This window comes from Protopterus annectens, chromosome 12.part0, assembly GCF_019279795.1.
Source record: "Protopterus annectens isolate FY-2018-M chromosome 12.part0, PAN1.0, whole genome shotgun sequence".
NCBI lineage: Eukaryota > Metazoa > Chordata > Ceratodontiformes > Protopteridae > Protopterus > Protopterus annectens.
In genome coordinates this window covers 1,540,876,374-1,540,898,038 of record NC_056746.1, presented here as the reverse complement: position 1 = coordinate 1,540,898,038, position 21,665 = coordinate 1,540,876,374, and the positions used below count along the sequence as shown (strand labels likewise).

Here is a 21,665-nt window from a genome sequence, read left to right as displayed (position 1 = left end):
TTTGGCAAAACATCATTGGTTAATTTAGCATTTGGTGGAGCTGGTGCCAACTGGATGACGATTCCTCATGCTGTCCCTTGACTATGTGCATGGCAAGCATTCTAGGCCCATTGCCGCCAGCAATACATCGGATGTCCAGCAGAATCTGAAGGCATGATTCCTCATGCTGTCCCTTAATCATGTGCACAGCAAACATTCAGTGCTGACTAAACTGTTTTCCACTTAAATGTAAGTGGATTACAAAGCAATTCCAGTATAAGCAAAAATTCCGACTGTGCTTCACTACATACTGGTTAAGATTTTAGCATGTATTTGACTTATTTTACAATATCTTAGATTTCATTGCCAGATAGGTTTATCTAGTACTAAATTTTTAGATGTTTAGATGTGTAGTGCTCAGAATCTTTACAAAACTACTGTTGCATTTTTTTTAACATGGGCCATGAGTAGATATCAATTTTTTGGCAACTCTTTTTAGTTTAACCAGCATAATCTACACTTGTCAAATGTGGGCAGGGGGTGGAACTTCTCTCAACTGTCCCTGTTTTGGAGGAATTTTCCCATTTCCATGATATACCACTTCTAGGAGGTATGTCCCTATTTTCAGGCTTGATTGACACCTTCACACAATTTTCTGAATCCCCCTTAAACCCATGTGATTTTTTTGAAACTGTCTATTACAAAGAAAACCACACTACATGACCAATGTACTAGTGGCACTAATAATTTAAGGAAAGAGGAAACACATCTTATACCTCTCTTTTTCTGAATCAAAAATAAATGATCTTGAGTAGGATAATTTTTCAATAGATTTCATTAGAGTCTGCAGATTTTACACTATTTCTTTTATAAAGTGTTTATATGTTTCAGTCATTTTTAGTACCCTCTGTTTTTAAATGTGTTTCTGAGTAGTATCCCACATTCCAACTGGAAGTGAAAACAGCTGTGCACTATTTGGTATTTAAATTTAATGTTACTGAGATGGCCAGATTTTTTTTTGGCTAGATGTACCTACACTTCAAGTGTCTTTGTACTCATTTCCAATGTCTGCAGTTTGATAGTTATGGGGATGAGGGCCACTCTTACAATATGCCAGCTGTGACTGAACCTTGCTTGTTGTATATTCTTGTGAATTCTCATTATGTGTCAAGAACATTTACTTCAAGTTGCATACATCTTTTTCAGCAGATAGTGTTTCATTTGACATATTGTTTGCTTGCGTCTTTCGGCTTTTCCCGGTTAGGGGTTGCCACGCGGAAGTCCGGTCCGCTAATGATTGGCAGTAGATTTTTACGTACTGGCTTGCCAGGCCTAATGCACAACCTTCAACGAAGAAACACCCATTCACGCATGTCGCTACACAGAACACGCTCTAACTGAGAATCAAACGGGCAATGTCTAACTGTGAGGTGACAACGCTACCGCAGCACCACCACCGCAGTATTTTACATATTGATTGGTTGTTTTTCTGAGTTAATTTCACACAAATGGGTCTTTTCCTTCTATTATTTAGTCAAAGTGCTTCTTAGCAAGGAAATCCACGTTGATCTTTTATTTACATAATCAGCATTGACTTTCTTTTTCCATGTTGTTACCACTTTTTTAAGTCTGACTGATTAAAGAACTCTCAATAGAAAAGCAGCTTCAGCCTGAGGGATTTGTATGGTTGCATGACTTCTAATATAATAATGTTTATTCATTTTAACATACCATGACAGACCAATAATGGCTATGCTTCATCACCAACCAATGATGGTTATGCTGCTTCATCACCAATAGGCGTATCTAGGGGACATTGAAAAAGAGAATTCAAATAAGAGTTCAGCATGAATTTCAGATATGCTGTATGAGCTATTGCAATGGACTCCTGTTTAAATCAAGGTAGTATATTTTTGTGGAGAAATATGCTGCCTTATTTTAAAGAAGAATCTTACAGAAACATAGGTGATGATTGTGAATCATATTGAATTCTTGTTAACACTGTTTTGCTGTGTGGATTAGTAAGAACATTTTTCTAGTAGTAGTTTTAAAGAGTAGTGTCATTAAGAATAATGCTGCACAATTCTGAATGATTATTTTTTCCTCCATCTAAACAGGACACATTGCGGGACTGTGGTCAGGACACAGGAACGTGTTACAATACAGTGATCTCCCCCCTCTATTTTGTCTCCTTTGTGCTGACTGCACAGTTTGTCTTGGTGAATGTTGTCATTGCAGTACTAATGAAGCACCTTGAAGAGAGTAATAAGGAGGCTAAGGAAGAGGCAGAGCTGGAGGCGGAGTTAGAGGCAGAGCTAAAGATCATGAACAGCCCACCCTTGAGTCCTGATCCTGTTGTTTGGGCAGGAAGTGAAGGAGACAGGTCTGACAGCCCTGGTGGACCAATTGACCCCATGCACATAAAAATGGATTCTCCTCTCTTTTTAGAAAGTTCAGTGGTAAGGAGATGTATTTTTTGTGTATTTTTTGTGTTCTGTCTGATTTACATTTGTTGTAGAAATGGATGAGCAAACATTTGGAAATAGAAGAATTAATTTATATTGCATTTATCTATTTTACTGAGTTTCCATAATTATTGACAGCCATTCCTCTCTCCGCAGAGATGTACACTACTGATCTCTAACCTGCCACACCCTTGGTCTTTCAGTGGCAGATGGAGCAGATGTGTTGTGGCACCTATTTTACAGTGGCTATTAGTCAAACTGTTTATGTCCCTCTGTCACCCCTCACACATGTGATACGTATTATCAATGAGTGCAATTCTGTAAATTCCTGCTATGAATGAAATGTTTCATTTAAAGCTTGAGGTGTACTCATTCACCATATATTTGGATGGTGATAAGACAAGCAACAGCTGTCCCCTCTGTCCCTTCTCTATTAGTTAAGACCATAATCATGAAAATCTTCATTTTCACTCTCCATAGCTAGTCTTCTGGCTTCCTGGGCTGACCCCCCCAACCTGTATCTTTTGTACTATAAATGTCATTGCCCTTGCTAATGTACAGTGAGTTGATTTCATCTTAGAACTGTTATTATCCCAATCTGTAAATTATTCAGAAATTTGCAATATAATTAACAACAGGCATAGTATGTGCAGTTCTAATGAGTCAAAAATACTTTTTTACTGTGTGATATTACTGCTGTTTTTTTTTCCTTCTTTTTTCATCTGTACCATTCTAACCAATTCTGCTTCTTTACTGATTTTTCTGAATGCATGTTTGTCTTTTCTTACCCTTCTTCCTCTCTTGCTTCTGTCTGCCTCCCCACCCCCATCCTTCTGTGGCCTGATGTTTGTGGTTTTGCATGTACTACAACACCCCCCTGCAGGAAAGATACTTGTTTGACACAGTCTCACTGCTGATCCAGGGTTCACTGGAAGGAGAACTGAAGCTTATGGACAACCTGTCTGGCTCGGTCTGTCACTACTATGCTCTGCAGCCCCCTGAAAAGCATTTCTCCGACAAGCAGGTCAATATTTTACACCCTTTCTTTTCCTACCCTCCTCACAGGTCTATGTGGTGCAAGCCTAGAAATGTTAATAAGGACTTGTGAAGCATATTTTTTTAAAGATTATATGGCAATGTTGAAATGTGATTTCTGTATTTGGTCTGGATGTATTGAACTTTGGTGACGCATAATAGGTTGAGAGTGTATTTTCTATTATTCTAGTTCAGGAAAAATAAAGATATACCACTCAAGGTAGATAACACTTGCTATTATAACCAAGGTTGAGTTTCATCAATTATTAAACTTCATATGGAATATCATGTGTAGAATGATAAAAGCCTATTTATAACAGGTCTGAACTTCTTAGGGGTTTTATAACAAGGTAAAATGGCTGCAAATAAGATACTAGTACAAACTTCCTGCTGCTTTTTCATGTAATTTATAGGTACATGACTCAGGCAAATAAGATCAGCATGTGTAACCACAAATTCCTAGGTTTGTAAATTAGCAACCAATTTTTTTATAAATTCACATATACCATTTAACTTCAACTCAGGTAGACAAAATGCCATTAAGGTAGATAGAGGCAAGAAAAGGCCAATACCATTAAGAATATTGCCTAGGCGACATTTAATCATATGGCTACTGAAATCCCTTTGTAAAGTCACATTTCTCATGCCAAAGTCGATCCAGCTTCTTTAACTACTTTCAGTTTCTGATCCCCATACAATTTCGGGCTTCGTCTGTATCATGGTTGTACAAATACTGCTAGAACATGTAATGATCCAGTGATGCTACATGCTTCACTAATATATAAAACAGTGTTTCAAATCAAGTATTTAACTTAGAAATAACAGAGGTTAAAGGGAATTAACCATTAAGGTGGTGGCTTCTTCAGTGGCATTCTGTATCCCCCAGTACTCTTTTCATTTAGAAAAGTTGTTGAAATAACTTACTTGAGTAGAAAAAGTAATATGCTAGTAATTTCTTTAATGACCTATAGTGTTCTGGTGTTGAATTAACCAGCATTGTAGTTTTGTGCTGTTAACTCACTGTATGTTAGATCCTTCATGTGACATATATGAGAGTAGGCTCACCAGCCTCTGTCTACCCAAAGAGATTTCTTCCCTTTTCAAAGATGGACTGAGGAGTGAAGACCTACTTACAGGTTACAGAGTGTTAGAATATTTAAAAGGTTGAATTTATTGACAGAGCTTATGTTTACAGAGTTCCAAAATGTAATTATAACAACTTTCTTGCCCCCTCACCATATTAAGTAGCACATACATTAGTCAAGTTGGTTCTAAATGGCATTTTTTCAGTTCTTGTAGGAATTTTTCATTTAATCCATAGCTCCTTTTTCCCTCTATCTGTATGGCACTAAGGTTATATAAAGGCAATACTGAAGACGTGTCGAACAAATACTACAAAGTGGCATGAGTTGCATTTTCTGTATGCAGACTCAACTTTACTACTTTTCTGCTTTTATGACCCACATTTATAATACCCACATATTTTGCATTACATTTTAAATCTGAAAGTTGTCACTAACAATAGCCTGAAAGGTTGTTTTGCAGTTTAGGTTTAATAACACCTACTGAGCAGACAGTACAATATTTCATACTCATTTGTCTTGAGATGGTAATTTTCAGAATCTGATATAAAATTAATCTTTTTATGAATAATAACATTCATGGAGTGATGGAGAGTTTAAACACATGCTGCTAAATAGATAGGTTTATTTTAATAGTGTCACTGCATTAAGATTTTGTGTACCTTTAACATTACTTCTCAGGTACTCAAAGCACTCAAGTTCAGATCTCCTAAGGTACAGTGTTATTTAAGTCTGTTTATATAACCTGTTTTATATTACTGAAGTTACATATTACTTACATTATATTATAAATGTCTTATGGTTGGTATATAAAGCCTTAAGGATGCAGTGCATGAAAGTATTATTTATATCAATGTAAATCATTTTTTATTCTTCTGTCTGTCTCATGTCTTCTCCCAGCATATGTTTTGGAAACTCTCTTCATCCAAAATTCTAGATAAATTCAAACTGCATTCTGCTCACATAAAATCAAAGGGAATTAACACTATTCCTGTGATGTGTATGTTGAAGTGCAGTGTATGGCAAGTGAGGTACATACTCAGATTAAAGATTTGCTCTGTACACTGCTTGCTAAATTGATTTGTGTACAATGCCTATGAAGGGCACACTATAAAGCTATATATATATATATTTTTTTTTTTCTGCTTTGTACATTTTGCAGAAACAATATTTATGCAATTATTTTGCAAAGCAATCCAGAAAATGACACCTAAAAATTATTAAATTTGTAATTAATAAAAATATCTTTTTGCACAGTACCTGCACTTCTCAATATCTTTGTTTGCTTTGTAAAATACTTCTAAGAAACAGTGTGTACATGTTGAAAAAGTTCTTTGTTTAACCAGATTCTGTTTGTAAAGTATGTGTTACTTTGAAATGTATTACTCTGTGAAGTGATTTGGAATGTAGTCTGTATGAAAGGGCAGATAGACAAGACAAAAATATCTGCAGTCTCCTGTCCCTGTGTTTGCTGTTGTTAATTCTTTGCTGCTTGAAGCATTTTGTAATATGATGGTACATGTTCATGATGGAGTATGTAAGACTAAATCCTAGGTTGTTGTAAGACCTCCCAGGGCATCAGATATTTGCACAGCTTGAGCGACTGCTCTGTGTATTCTATACTGCAAAGTCATGTCTCCGCCTGTTCCTGCTGTTCTGATGCTTGGTCATTTTCCCTTGTTTAGATCCCCCTAGCGGAAATGGAAGCTCTGTCTCTTACATCAGAGATTGTGTCGGAGAAATCCTGGTCCTTAGCTCTGACAGAAGAATCTTTGCCTGATGCCTCTAACCCTCTGTTACTAAATATGCTGGAAAGCAATGTACATAAGACGAGTCAAGCTGTGTATTCTAATACTGACAGGGTTCCAAATACTGATCCAAAGAACAGCACATATAACTGGGCATTTCCACTTTTTGTAGCCAGTCTCATAACCTTACTCTATTGGTGACCTTACATTAGCTGGAATATAAACAATTAAAAAAAATTCAATCAAAAAGTGTCATAAAATATGTGGTGGATATATGTATTTATCATATCCTTTTTTATGTGCATAAATGTTAAAAAAATGACATTTTGTGGGCTAAAATTTATACATTAAGCATCAAGATATGAAAAGACAACTATTTTTCCATTTTTAGACTATAAGAGAGAGAGAGAGAGAGAGAGAGAACAAATATTTGATGTAATGCAGAAATCTAACATGACATGGCTTCTAGAAAGATTGATTTGCATCATCTGTAAAAATAAAGATAGATTTTTTTTGTATGCCAAATTTGAGAAGCCATTTGCAGTTGTCAGATATTAAATTGTAGGAGTTTAGTTACATTTCATTAGACAGCTGCTCATCAGCAAACAATCCAAGCAGTAGGTACATATATCAGTGCACTTACATGTTATGACTGAGTTCTGCAAAATGAAAATGTCCTGTGAAAGTGCAACAGTATTTCGAGCCCTGATTTACGTAGACCCATCTGCTCTTCTCCATATCTAACATTTCTAGCTGGTGTGTAGAGAGTAGTGCTTCCACCAACAGGCTTGTTGTTCAAGCCAGGCATCTTTGGATCCATTCTTAAACCTGTTGTTTGTTCTGTCTCTGATTAGTGTTAACTACTGCCTTGGAGTGATGCTAGGGGAATCTCATGCTACAGAAGGTTGCACATTTTTTTCTTTCATTGATGTATGATGGTAAGTTAAACTCTTGTCTTCTTCTACATTAACTAATACCCATGTGGAGATATTCATTTTTTTCATATTATATATTATGATAAGCATAACAATTTCTTCATGCCCTTTCTATTTTTTAGTCCAGCTTCTTTTCATACCTACCTGCAGGCCAGACACCCATCTGACGTTTTCTTTTTCAGAATCTGCCTCATCCATTATTTCCTAATCCTTCCATCCCATAGCTGTTAGTCTTTCACCTGTCTCCTAACCACCCTTACTCTAGACTTGTCACCTATAACCAAAATGCATCGCCCTCAAGGCCACATACAATAAACCCCTATTCTGCTGAATTAAAAGAACCCACATCATTATGTCTCTCACAGGTCTACCTAGTCCAGGTACCGTAATACCATTCCATACTTATTAGCTCAGAATACCCATTAACAGAATAAGTTTGTCTCTTCTCTGCCAGCTTCCCCATTCATTTCATGTTACATGCCAGAAGTCATGAACAAAATTTTTCATCTATGTTTAAGAATGAGACTGGCCTGTAATTACTAGGCTCTTCACTTCTGTCCCTTTCTCATGTGGCAACATTATGATTCATGAGTAAGAAGGGTTTTACAATTTGTTTTCTCTGTCCTTCATTACTGATGCCAGAAAAATAATACAGTGTAGTGACTCCATAATAACTCCACACTGGTGATACAGTGCATGTCCCCAGTCTAAAGCAAATTTGTCTTTGTATTACAAGAGAAGAGAACAGTAAAGACAATCCCTAAATATATATTTATCTATATATTTACATCTATATCTATATATATGGCCAAAGAATGTTGGCTGTCTTAATACCAAACAAATCAAAGACTGTTTGGCCTAGACAGGTTAAACTGAATCTTAATGAAACTTTTCACTTGTGTTTTATGTACAGAGCAAAGTCTTCAATAGGCCCATGGAGGAAACTACACCCACTACAACTCCTGATTATTATAGCTACCAGTGATGTTGCAAAACCTTAGAGAAATATATAATAATTTGCAAGTTAACAGTTTTGCAAACATACCAGAATACATCATTCAGTCACTCCATTTCCACCAAAAAAACTTTAATGGTCATTGATACCACAGATGCATGCAGTATATAGCTGAAAAAAAGAGTTAAAATTTAATTGGTCAACCTTTTCCCTTGCTGTACCAAAACTAAAATCACTTGCAAAAATATTATATGGTTTTCAATGAGTTCTATGTCAGAGAGGTGGCATTATATACAACAAGCCTCGCCTTTAATGTGACCATGAAAACATGGTCAGAAAAGGTTAGGTTGAAAGAAGTATTTTTTGCCCATATAACTACAGTGGCTCAGTTATCCAGGAGACACTGAAAACGTAATTTGAGACATAAATCATTATTTTATTCAGGGTAAAGACAGGCACCTCAACCTGTTGTACAATGGTGGAGGTATTATGGAGTTTACGAGCATAACTGACAGTCATATACATACATACATACATACATGCATACATACATCACATACATGCATACGTTCATACGTACATATGTACACAATAGGCAAAGAATACATAAAGAAAACAATAAAGTCTACTGTAGTCATTTTGCTAAATCATGAAGCACAGATCATTGCTAAAGAAGGCACCAAAAAAAAAAATACTTTAGTGTGAAGTAATACAGTATATTCTAACTGTGCAATAGTTTGAAAGTTACCATTTATGACATTTTAATAGAAAACTTTGAAGCTGTTAATGAAATATTCATGGTCACTGTTATATTTTGTAATGTTCCTTCTTCATGGTCATTTATGGCTGTATTTATTTTCATATGGATGAAGTAAAATATTAATGAATTATTTGTTTCATCTGATTTACTTTATATTATCTCCCAAGAAAGTGAGAAATCAGGATATTTTTGGTCCAGACCTTGTGCTACAACAGCTTTTTCTTTAGATGACAGTAATTTGTGAGTAGTTCTAATTTATCTTGATTTTTAGCATTTCACAGTGGTCTGCTGAGAGGGTTAAGTCATGCACCCAACCCTTTCCTGGTACCATGTCCATAATCAGTATGTCCCAAAATGGTTACTGTCTAAGATTGATTGATATGACATTTAAATAGTCATCTCTCTAGACTCTTAACATTTGCAATCAATCCTTGTCTCTCATGTTAAATATAATATTAATCTTTCTTCACAGCCCAAATGTCCCAGTATTGATTAGCTCTGATAAGCATCAAAAAGAGTAATTAAATATGCATTCTTAGGGATGAGATCACAAATACAAGCTCAGGAATTTTGAGAGTTTAAGAAATAAGTACAACTCATCATAAAGCTCTGAAAGAGGAACATAAATGTTATTAATTAGGACCTGACATTTTAAAATTATATACATACATACACACACACACATTTTGACTAGGAAATTTTTGTCAACTGACTGTCCCAAATGAAGATGGGTGTTTTTCCTGGATGGAAACTGGACAAAGAAACCACTAAAAATTAAATGCCTTAGGCATCCTTTTAAGCTAAGCTGAAATGGCTATCTCCACAGCTGAGTAATATGTGATGTAGAACTAATGAAGAACATTTTGGCATATGGTATGAAAATAAAACCTGTGTTGTTTTTTTCTGTAGAATGAATTTTTCCACAGTAATGTCTTATGTGGGTCTAATTTCTGAAATTGTTTTGTCTTGGGTGTGATCTGTAACTGTGACAATATTTCCCATCATGCCTCTTAGATTCTTGGAATGACATCAGAAAGTAAAATGGGATTCATTTTTTTTAAATATAGTTTTTATCTCACTGCCATAATTTTCAATGCTGTTTTGAAAGGAATGTTCTAGAAAAAGGCTAATATATATTGTTCATCTGTAAATAGTTAATAAATGGGGTGGAGCATTCAAAGCAGTGTGGCTGTTTGTCAGCTGTACCCACAACCAAGATGATTGGTTAGTAACTACGGTCCATTAATGTACAAGCTATTCCTAGAAATTGCATTTCTATCACTCATACTCATTTTGTACACAAACTAGTCACTGTAGAGTACATTTTGACTGTGGTAAGGCATAACATGTGGATAAAATGCACTATTCTGATGGAGTCATTCCTTACTGCCTCCTCCTGTTCATTCAGTACAACTTCTGTATTCAAAGAGGGAGTCTGAACAGGAGCACGGCAGCTGAATGACAGCTTCAGTGAGTCTCATTCTAGGGAAATGGTTCAAATGAAAGCCATTTTTAATGACTGCAAGTTTGTCTCTTCCACCAGAACTGCTGGAGTTAGTATATATGTTAGGAAGCTGAGGGGAGGGGGGGCTTCCTGTGTGAGGCTATAGGGGAGCTTTCTCCCCCTGCAGACAAAGCTTTCTTTTTACTTTCGATACATTCCACCAAATCTCCAAATCTCCCAACTGACTTCTTTCTGCACTATTTCATATGTTGAATGAACAGCAAGCATACTGTTTCTGTGGAAAGTGCAACAGAGGCAGATTAAAAGGACTGTATAAATCACTGAATATCATACATTTGTCTGGTATATCAGCAGGAGAGATTTCCTGAGCCTCAAGTCACTGAGCCACAAAATGTCATTAACTATTTTCCATAAGAAATCATTGCTTGTGCTATTTTGATATGTGCAGTGGCAAAGATTCCTTTGTTTTGGTTGATTTCTTCCTTTTTCATGCTTATACAAGTTGGTATACACAAATTCAGGGGTATGGGGGAGCTTGCCTCCTACGTGAGTGGATGCATTGGGGCTTGCTCTTGGCATGAAAATGTTTTTTTTTCCTACATTTCTGTTCAACAGTTTTAGTTCCTTAGTATGTTATGACTCAACGTTTTATAGCAGAACACCCCCCTTCCCATAAATCAATGGTTTCAGTGTGGAAGAGGTTTATGGCCCAAAAAAAGAGTGCATTGGTCTTGTGGGAATAATGCTAATGTTTGTTGGATCTAACCATTATTCTCTAGATAGTACCAGTTCCAAGTTGAAGAACTCACATAATCCAGAACACTCCACCCACAGTCTTCTGGTTAAACAGAAGCAATAAACTGTGATATACAGATATAGCCATACTAAGTAATTGTGCAGACTGTTCAACTGGATGTAAGCAACAGCTGCCATAAAACTGCTACAAAAGAACAAAACAAAACAATTCTCAAAAGATAAAAAGGAACAAAACAAGCTTACAAAAGATAAAAGCAATACTTTATACAGAGAAGTAAACTTAATAGACCAAAAGAAAATAGACAATGTTTTATAGTGAAAAATAAATGCCTTCTTTCCCCCAGGACTGTGTGACCCAGGAGTTAGGGGTAGAATACAAGTGTGTGTGTGTGTGTGTGTGTGTGTGTGTGTGTGTGTGTGTGTGTGTGTGTGTGTGTGTGTGTATATTTATATTTAATACGTGTGTGTGTGTGTGTGTGTGCGTGTGTGCGTGTGTGTGTGTGTGTGTGTGTGTGTGTGTGTGTGTGTGTGTGTGTGTGTGTTTCTACACACACACACACACACACACACATATATATATATATATATATATATATATATATATACACATGCATATATAGTTACATTTTATTTTATCTAAGGCGCATTTCATTGAAAAAAAATATGAAACACATTTTATCAAAAATATAAATAACTGAATCATTTTTCATCAAAAACTATGTAACCCTGTAGAAAATGACTGTTGGCAAGGTTTTAGAGCATAGCATTGATCAATATTTATACTTTGCTAATACCCATTGTTGTGTTGTACCTCAATGTCTAGAGGTTTGGGTATGTGTGCCAGCATTGATTCAGTGTGACAAAAACATTGGGGGGATTTAATAAAGCCTACACTTTTTTTTCTGTGTAGGCATCGTGCTGCATTGGTTACATGGCTGCAAACATTTTTACATTCAGTAAGCTCTGCTGAGCCGCGTGCACACACAAGCCAACATGAAAACTTCCTTGGCATGCAAATCACCTCATAAGCAAGTGAATCTCATGCAAATTAGGTAGGTAAAGCGATCTAGCAAGCAGATAGATGTTTCTTCAGACCCCGTGCCAGTGTCTGTAGTGTACACAGAAAAATTCCTTGTAGAGCAGTGTAGACAGAAAAAGGGGGTTGTAAAAATGTAGTTATTTGGACAGAAATGTCATACCACATGCAAATATGACCAAAACTATCATCCTGTATGTCAGAAAAATTAAAGGAGATAACTTAAATATTTTTTTTAATAATATGGGTATGTTTGCATAGCACACTGTGCAAACATGCTTTATAGAAAAATAGAAAAAAAATTGGAAAAAACAAATTAAGTATTATGTGACAGAAATGTATTACAGAACTGTGCATGGAGTCCCTACAATGGAGCATTGGTGCTGTTGCTAACATGGCTGGGCTCGGAAGTGTGTAGCTTCCACACTGTGAGCTCGGATAACTATGTAAATGAGGTGGAGATACTGAATAGAAGAAAGGAGTTATCATGTCCGCATATCCCATTCGGGTAGGCTTAGACCAATGTTGCTGTTTACACAAGAGGTAGCTAACACAAAGGGAGGTGAGTCTACTGACTTCTAAGCTCATTTCAGCTTCGGTGCATGTGTTTGCATGGTGTGCCACCTGGATGAGCATGTCCCTACAGTGGGATGTGTCCACTAACGTCTAAGTTTTATTTACCTTCCGTGCGCTTTATTGTGGCACTTCACCACACTGAGCGTGTCTGAAAAAAATATATTTAATTAGTTTTGACCCTTGTCTAAGCTAAAATAGGGCCATTAAATGATGTTAATTATATTGTAGGCAGGTGGAATGCCTCATATTTACCCAATCATACATTCTGCATCTACAGCAGAGCTCTACAAAGTATGCATAGCATGCACCCTGCATTCAGATTTTTCCCCAATACTCTGAGGCATTGGTGTACAGACTTGGGAATTTTAACTGAGAGAATGCTAGTGGCTGCTGCAGATTTGCTGTACCTGTATGTGCTAGATGCTGAAGTCAATGCTGCTGCTGCTGCTGATAATAGGCCTAGACAGAGAAGGAGAAGGGTGTTCAGGCCCAGGGTAACCTTCCAGGAGCTACATGAGCTGGAGATTGTAGAGTTCTACAGGGTGGACAGGGACATACTACAAGAACTCACTGAGCTCTGCCCCCCTCAACACAGACCCAAAGCCAATAGAGGGGAACCCATCCCAGTGGAAACAAAGGTATGTGTAGCCCTTAGGATACTTGCTACAGGTACTTTCCAAAGACCAACTGGGGACATGATGGAGTCTCACAGGCATCAACATCCAGGGTACTCCACCAGTTCCTGAATGCCATGCTGCCACATGCCAGTGAGCATATTTCTTTTCCCCTCACTGCTGAGCTGAGGGACAGAAATATGCAACACTTCTAGCATGTAGCACACTACCCTGACGTACTGGGTGCCATAGATTGCACTCATGCATACATCAAGGCATCACCCAGTGAGGAGGATAGAATCTACATCAGCCACAAGGGGTACCACTCCATGAACTCCCTGGTTGTATGCAATGCCCAGAAAGTTATCATGAATATGGGTGCTGGCAGCCCTGGCAGTTATTACGACTCCCATATCTGGCATGCATCACAGCTGTACCAGATGTTTATTGGGGGACACCCCACATGGCCATTTAGTGGGGGATGCTGTCTATGCCCTGGAATCATTGATAATGACACCTATCAGAAATGCACACACACCCACCGAAGAATGTCATAATGAGACACATGCACAAACTAGGAACATCATATAGTGTATGTTCAGGCTTCTGAAATCATGGTTCTGGTGCCTCAATATATCTGGTAGAGCCCTGCAGTACTCTCCAGCCACATGTGCACATATGTTCACAGTATATGCTTGTGCTACACATTATGATCCTGTGGAAACAGCTGCAGCAGGATCAGCAAAGGGAAGAAATAAACAGCCCCCCACCACTGCCTAGATCACCATAGCCACAGTCACAGGAGGACTCAGAGGAGGACACCCCTGACGATGTCACTGCAGGTAGATGTAGCATGCCCAGTATGCCCTGCCTTTGGCTAAGAGGCAACACATAGCACATTCACTGACAACCTAGGGCCCTTGGGACTGTCACCTTACACCTACTCACATACATATAGAAAAATTGATGCCAGGCAACCCACACAATGTGTACCTATCTATGTATTGGTTGTGTACTGATTGCATCAGAGTCTGCCCTGAACTACAGTTCTGTCAACTGTTGCATTCCCAAGGTAAGTCCTTAACTTACACACTACTTGTAAGGATTATTATAATATGCTATTGTATATATGGATGTGCTGCATTGATGCAAGTAAATATAGTGGACTATTTGGACACAAGTACCATCTGCATTGGACTGCAGTTAGCCAGTCCACTAGTATGGGTTTCTTGATATTCACTAGGTGTCATGGTTGGAATATGCACTACATCAGTCAAGGGGGATGTTAAACAGTAGGGTCACATGATAGTTGGACAACTGTGTATCCCAGCAGAACATGTGGTGTTGCTCCCCCAGTCCCAACACAGCAGTTTCCCCATATAACTGCTGTAACAGTAGGTCATCAATGGTATATCAGCAGTCCAGGCAAACTCACGGCACTAACATAGAAATTGAGCACACATTGTATGTCTCACTTAAAGCAGGAATAACAACATACATATGCATGTCTTTCAATATGTGATGAAAAACTGCTCTCTGGCTGGCAGCTTGTGTGGCTCAGTGGACTAGGGAAGTTAACAATGGTAATGCCATTAATGGTTCAGATCTGGAAGCATCCACATCTTTTGAATGTGAGGTATTATTATGTTGGTGTTTTCCCGGACTGTCAGTCTGTGTGTGGTGTAACATTATGAACCTCTGTCACATATTAATTATATCAGACAGCTGGAGAATGCCATGGACATTTTGAGTGAAGTGCAGCACTGCAGAAACAGGGACAGATGTCTGTGTCCGTAACACATACAATCCCAGACTGCAGTGCAGGTAGGTATGGCCTGGACTCACTTTATAAGTAGTGACAGTCCCAATGGGCATGCCCATACACTTAGATAAACTGAGTGCAATCCTGTTGCCCCTTGATCAAAATGACCTGTTATATATAAATATGTCTATACATACATAGATATATGTATACATATCTGTCTGTCATTATCTCTATCACACATGCATAGTATATGTATCTCTATGTATGTTCAAATAGATATATACTATATATATAGATATATACATATATAGAAATATACATCTCAGTCTCTCCCTATATATCTACATAACACATATACATATCATACACACACACACACACACACACACACACACGCACACACACACACACACACACACACACACACAAACACACACACACACAGCTACATTTATATATACATCCCTGCATATATTGTATATTGTATATATACAGAAATACGTGTGTGGATGTGTACTGTCCTACATACCCTAGTACTGGTGAGTAAAGCTGCTCTATCACACATCTATAACATTGCACAAAGGATCCATAGTAAGGGCTCAACAGTACATAATGCACTTACCTACAGACCCATGTGCCTGCTGGGTGTCACCACATAGACAGCACCACGTGAGCAGGTGGTGTAATGTATAATAATGTAATGTAGCCCTCCATGCCTGACCACAACTTGGCCTGCTGCTGTCATGAAGCATAATATGTCCTAAACCAACAGTACTATTAGACATGAGGTGTGTTGTGTGCATCACATACTGTGATCTGTACTGTGTACCATTACATAGGTAAGTGCTGTAATCTACATACAGCCAGCTTGTACTATGTGTGTGGTGTGTCATGTCCTGTCTGCAATGTAGCCATGTTTTTGTGTGTAGCTGTAAGAGAAATTTACATCAGCTTATGAAACCATAGGATGTTTGAACCTCACTAGCATAATGGCCATACAGCCATCACAATCATAGACAACTGTATACCCTTATTTACATGATCAGCACATATGGCTCCGGTCCTAAAAGGACACAGGCATAAGCCCTGTGCTGAGATGACAGTTGCCCAGCCAGTTATACAGATGGCATGTACTGAGGTCTTTGCTTGCCATTAGCCAGGGTTCTGTTTCAAAGGTGGGTTAAAGTCTGCTAGTCAAATCTCTCCCACCAGCATGTATTACTAATGTCACATACTAGGTTAATGTCCTTAGACTGATTAATCCATGTACTATGCCACCTACAGATATGCAGCATTTACAGTCAAGCACGGTCATGCATTGCTCTGTATGCAAGGCAGAGATCATCTCTGAGTAGTCTATATGCCACAGGCTACAATGACACTCATTTCAAAAGATCCCCATTGAACACATGCTGAAGACATGAGGTTCCCTTGCGAGGGACCATACTGTTGTGTGCAAGTGCCAGTACTGCTTGGAAAGGTCTATTACCAAATGGCCATTGCACTCAGATATTGGCATGCTGAGGGAAGGGTACATGGAGCTATGAGTATGTCAATTATGGGTGACTGTGCCCTCAGCTATGACACACGATTCCCATCATACTACTGGAGAGACATGGTGATCTCAGGCACATTAGGTGTACACCTGTGTGACCAGGTCTGTGCACCCAGTTCTTTCACCCCTGAGTATGTACATCACATGTTGCGACTGATGTGCTACTTACCAGGTATATAGGTGTTAGTAATGGAAATGATACTACATATATATTTGCATGCAGTTTATGGCCATTACTATGTTAATAGTAATTTGTTCATCACTACCCTCTTGTAGGATATTGACATAACCCATAGACTCCATGAGTAGCCACCGACAGTCATTATTCTCTTGTATCATGGTTAAATTAATTCCAAGCAGTAGTGGACCCAGGGCTCAGCCTGTTGAACACTACTGCTTGCAGATCAGCTATTGGAGGCAGAGGTCCCTGTGCTGAGTATGTGTGCCATGAATGGACCACTAAGTGACCGCTGCAATCATAGTACCATGGATACCTGAGTGGGTGGTTTGTAAATGATGCCTGAGTGGGGGATATAGTCAGACAGCTTGGCTCAGACCAAGGGGTTGTTTGACCTGATGCCACCTCACCCAGGTCCTTGGTGACTACCTCGGAAATGTCCACCACGTTTAACAGACATGATCCCCCTTTCAGACATCCAAACTGTGTACAATCAACTGTGTGTAGATCACATATATGTGTGCTGATCTGCTCCATGATGATTGGCCCTATGGCCCTACAGATATGGATACTCAGGCAAAGAGGTCTATAGTTCTGGTGGTCAGTGCATGCACCACTTCTGTACAAGGGTATAACAATTGCCATTGTCCAGTCAGCCGGGGTCCAGCCAGTGGTGTCAGTATGACTGCAAAGTGTTCCCAAAGGTGTTAGTAATCAATGACACATCCTGTGTAGGATGCAGCCTGGGATGTTAGCATGTCCAATAGATGCTGTGTATCCTCCATAGATAGGCCATTTATGACCTGCGCAGTAGATATGACAGTTAGGGAAAAGGTTGAAGGAATGTCATGTATCACACATGGTGGGGACAGAGTAGTGAAGTTGACACAGAAACTGTGGGACTACAGGTTAGCTATGGGTACAGACCCATTCTATGTGGAATCATTAAGTATGAGTTCACTGACAATCTGGGCCTGCCCCTTGATGTTACACATGTACGATATGCATTGTGGTTTTGCTTTGTGTGGGTGGCTAATTTTGTCACTTACTGTGTTTACACAACATCACTATATGGTCGTTGTAGGCTGAGGAGGTTGTGTCACCATTTTAGTGGGAGGGCACCCTCACCCCAACTGTCACACAGCAATGTTTACCTCCTGTTGTACAGCCTGTGTTCCTCCTGTCAAGTCCAGGACACAAACGTAGATGCAAATCTTCTTATATTCTCACAAAATACAGCAGATGAGCGCTTTCGTCTAATGACTAGACTTCATCAGATAAAAGCACTGGTACCAGTAACAACTTTTATAGTTTTTTATATGACATATTAAAACAGGATAGTTAATAGTGAATACGTATATCACTTTAAATTTTAATTAAGTGTATTTGTTGATTGAGACTTGATGTATAAAAGTTGTTACTGGTACCAGTGCTTTTATCTGATGAAGTCTAGTCATTAGACGAAAGCACTCATCTGCTGTATTTTGTGAGAATATAAGAAGATTTGCATCTACGTTTGTGTCCTGGACTTTACTTTTATATTTGAATTGGTTTAATTTTCTTACTTTGTATTTGGTTCCTCCTGTCAAGTACAGCTGAGTTCATGCAGTTGTAATGCTGCTGCCATAATGCATGGGTGTACAGCTCTGCATACTTGCCATCCCATCAGAATGGGAGGTGCAGTCAAGCTATGTAAACCATCTCACAAGGTAATAAATGGCTTTATTGAAATATATGTCTGTATTGTCTGCAAGGTGGGGTTAGTGCTGGTAGTTTTAATGACACTGATCTGTGGTCAGATCCCAACAGGGAAGACCTCACATTGGGGGGGGGGGGCTGCAGTGGTCACTCATATTGGTAAACACATGATGAAATATGTTGGTTCCCCTTGGGAGGATATCACAGCACTGCTCCAGGACATTGTGGTTAAGTATGTAGACTAACCTCTGGGCAAGTGAGTTGCAGCATGACTAAGCAAGGCAGCTGGTGGTCACTTAATGCCACCCCACAACATGGTGTAATGATGTACCTTGATAGACACATGTACATGCAAATACACACAATGTGTGTCTGGATACATGGAGCTGCTCCTGTAGCCAACTATTGCTTGGATATGTGCCCTTCCAGTACTGAATGGCACCTGCATTGTCTCTGGGAAATCACAGTGTGTCACAAAATCTGGATGTGTATCTATCCTTAATGAGTATGTATACACCACCTGCATTACCTTGAGCACTGTCATTTTGAGGTGTGAAGATGTGAATGGACATGTAGTATGGTATGACTGTGGTGCTGCCCACAGCCTTGAACCAAATGTCCTTGAATGCACACATGTCTACATAATCCAGGGTGGAACACATTCCACAGAGTGGGGTTCAGTGTTGCCATAACCACCGTGTAGCAGCATGACCATGATGTTGTATAAAAATGGTGTTCTCATTGCCAACTTTTCCCTGAACAGTGCATCTAAGATGCATTATGGGGGCATCAGTAGCTGTGGCCATTACTCCATATCTCAAGGGTGAGAGATGAACACCATCACTGGTAAAGTACTAATGTCTGTTGAGCAAGGCATCCCAGGCAGACATGTAGTAGTTCCCCAGACTATGACACCACACACCAATTATTGACTTCCATCAATTCCTATGTGTATGAAGCCATCATGCCAGGTGAGTGGCAACTGCAGCTGAAAGTTATGTGTATACCCGCAAAAGACACAGACTAGCTAAGCACAGTCTTGTGTCTGCATACAGGCCAGTGATGTATGTTTCTAGTCGTACACATCTGCAGGAACTATGATGTCATCATTATGTTAACTGATATCCCTTGATTTGCAACAATGTGTGGAAAAGCCTATTATGTCAACCCACAGACAGCTATCTGTGATCTGTCCCATATGTAGCCACTTGACACAGACATCAATGTGTCTCACAATGCAATCACCTCTGACTAAGAGGTGTGATTATGTGTGTCGACTCGGGTGTTTGAACAGTGAGAGAGTGGTGCATGCAGTATTATGTGCACTGTGCACTCCAGAAGCAAGATGTTCTGAGGTGTCTGCTTGGCAATGTGTCTGGTAAGGAGCTGCACACATGCAGGTGTGTGTGTGTGTATGTGTGTGTGTGTGTGTGATGTGGGTGTAGGTGGTGCAGGATGTGAGCTATGCATGTTGTCATACTCCTCATTGCCATATATAATAACTGCTGTTGGAGACAGCATGGCAGCAAAGTTTGAAATGCAGTCACATCTGTCACACATTGTGTTTGTGTGTCATAGGAGTAGAGGGGTGGGTACACTCCCAACACCTTAGCAGCAGGTCCTGCAAAGTAGAGTCATGCTACCACACCCTTGGGGTTGACATCCTGATGTACAATATTTGTAGGCACATATTGCAGTAAAGATGTGGATGCATGTGCATGCATAGAGGACTTGTTCAACTTTGCAGGTATTATGTTGGCCTCGCAAGTGTACGATGCCTGTCAAGCAACTAGAGAGCACACTTGTTGTTGTGTAACATGATGTGGGAACACAGACATGTGTCAGGTACATAACTGTACAGTATAGCATGCCTAGGACATGTGGCAGGTGAACACACATTGGCCAAAGGTGGCCAGTCCACTGCAGTAAGCCTCACAGCCATGTCAAGCATATCTGCATGACATGGCTGTGAGGCTTACTGCAGTGGACTGGCCAAAGGTGGCCAGTCCACTGCAGTAAGCCTCACAGCCATGTCATGCAGATATGCACAAGTAATCTGTTGAAGAGCAGGATGCATGAAGTGCTGAGAAAGTGTCACCTATGATGGCTCACTGCCAGTGTGCTGATTGTTACAGCAAGACTTGACATCTATGCCAATGGACATTGTACATTATATTGTGGTGCTACAGCAGTGCTACTACTCCCTGTCTTGTCAGTTCCCCAGTGACATACCACCAACCCAGGAACAGATGGCATAATACATGCAAAAGCCATCTGATTGCCCAGGTTGCTAATCAAGACATCTACTTTTAAAAGGGTATGTGAAGCCTACAGAACCTTTCATGATGTGGGACAGTTATGTGGATGAACAAATATGCTGTGTCCTGCTTGCCATTATGGGCTTTGTATTACCATTTTGTGTGTGATGACAGAAAACATATTGCCACATGGTATCCTATGTAAGAGTGGTGTCGGTGAGACTAGCATTAGTAGTTGGCAGGCACCGACAATTCTGTGGACTCCCCTGCTTTCCACAGTCTTCACAAGGTAATTGTGTCTTTCGAGGATGCACCACTGGGATAGTCTCCAACTGCAGAATACCTGTGTAAAACCCCCACCTTACCTTCAAAGGATATACATATTACAGTTCCTTAACATGTTTGTCTGTGCTCTGTACACACACCTTGGATGACTCTGTTCTTGGAACATGCTAGAAGCAACCGCAATACTTGGTTACACAAAGGATAACTGGCATGTAGTGCTAAGCAGTGTCCCCAAATCCCTGAGTCATGTGACATGAAATGCCATGAAAGGAGTTAGCATGGATACGAGCAGTAACACTTCTGTACACCTACTGACACTGGACCACACATTGTTTATTATGCTCAAGACCAAATCATGCCTACCAACTCTAACTGGTGGACCCCATTGAGTGTTACATTATGCAATGTATGACAGGAATATTACTCATTCTACCTGCTATGGCCTGACAAGGTGTTTGACAATATTAAGCCAGCAGGCCTTGCTGGAAACTGTGTATGTTATCTACTGAGTGTTAAGTCA

At 39.4% G+C, this 21,665-nt stretch overlaps 1 protein-coding gene across 3 annotated transcripts in view; it reads left to right on the top strand.

Moving 5' to 3' along the window:
- Positions 1-21,665, top strand: part of LOC122817286 (voltage-dependent T-type calcium channel subunit alpha-1G-like) — a 1,023,270-nt gene that overhangs the window by 922,055 nt on the left and 79,550 nt on the right. For 2 of the 3 annotated variants that reach the window (XM_044090510.1, XM_044090512.1), the window contains exons 27-28: positions 2,097-2,438; positions 3,328-3,468. In XM_044090510.1, the coding sequence (XP_043946445.1) occupies positions 2,097-2,438; positions 3,328-3,468 (483 nt within the window). The remainder of the gene's footprint in view (positions 1-2,096; positions 2,439-3,327; positions 3,469-21,665) is intronic. The other variant, XM_044090511.1, reaches the window with a different exon arrangement.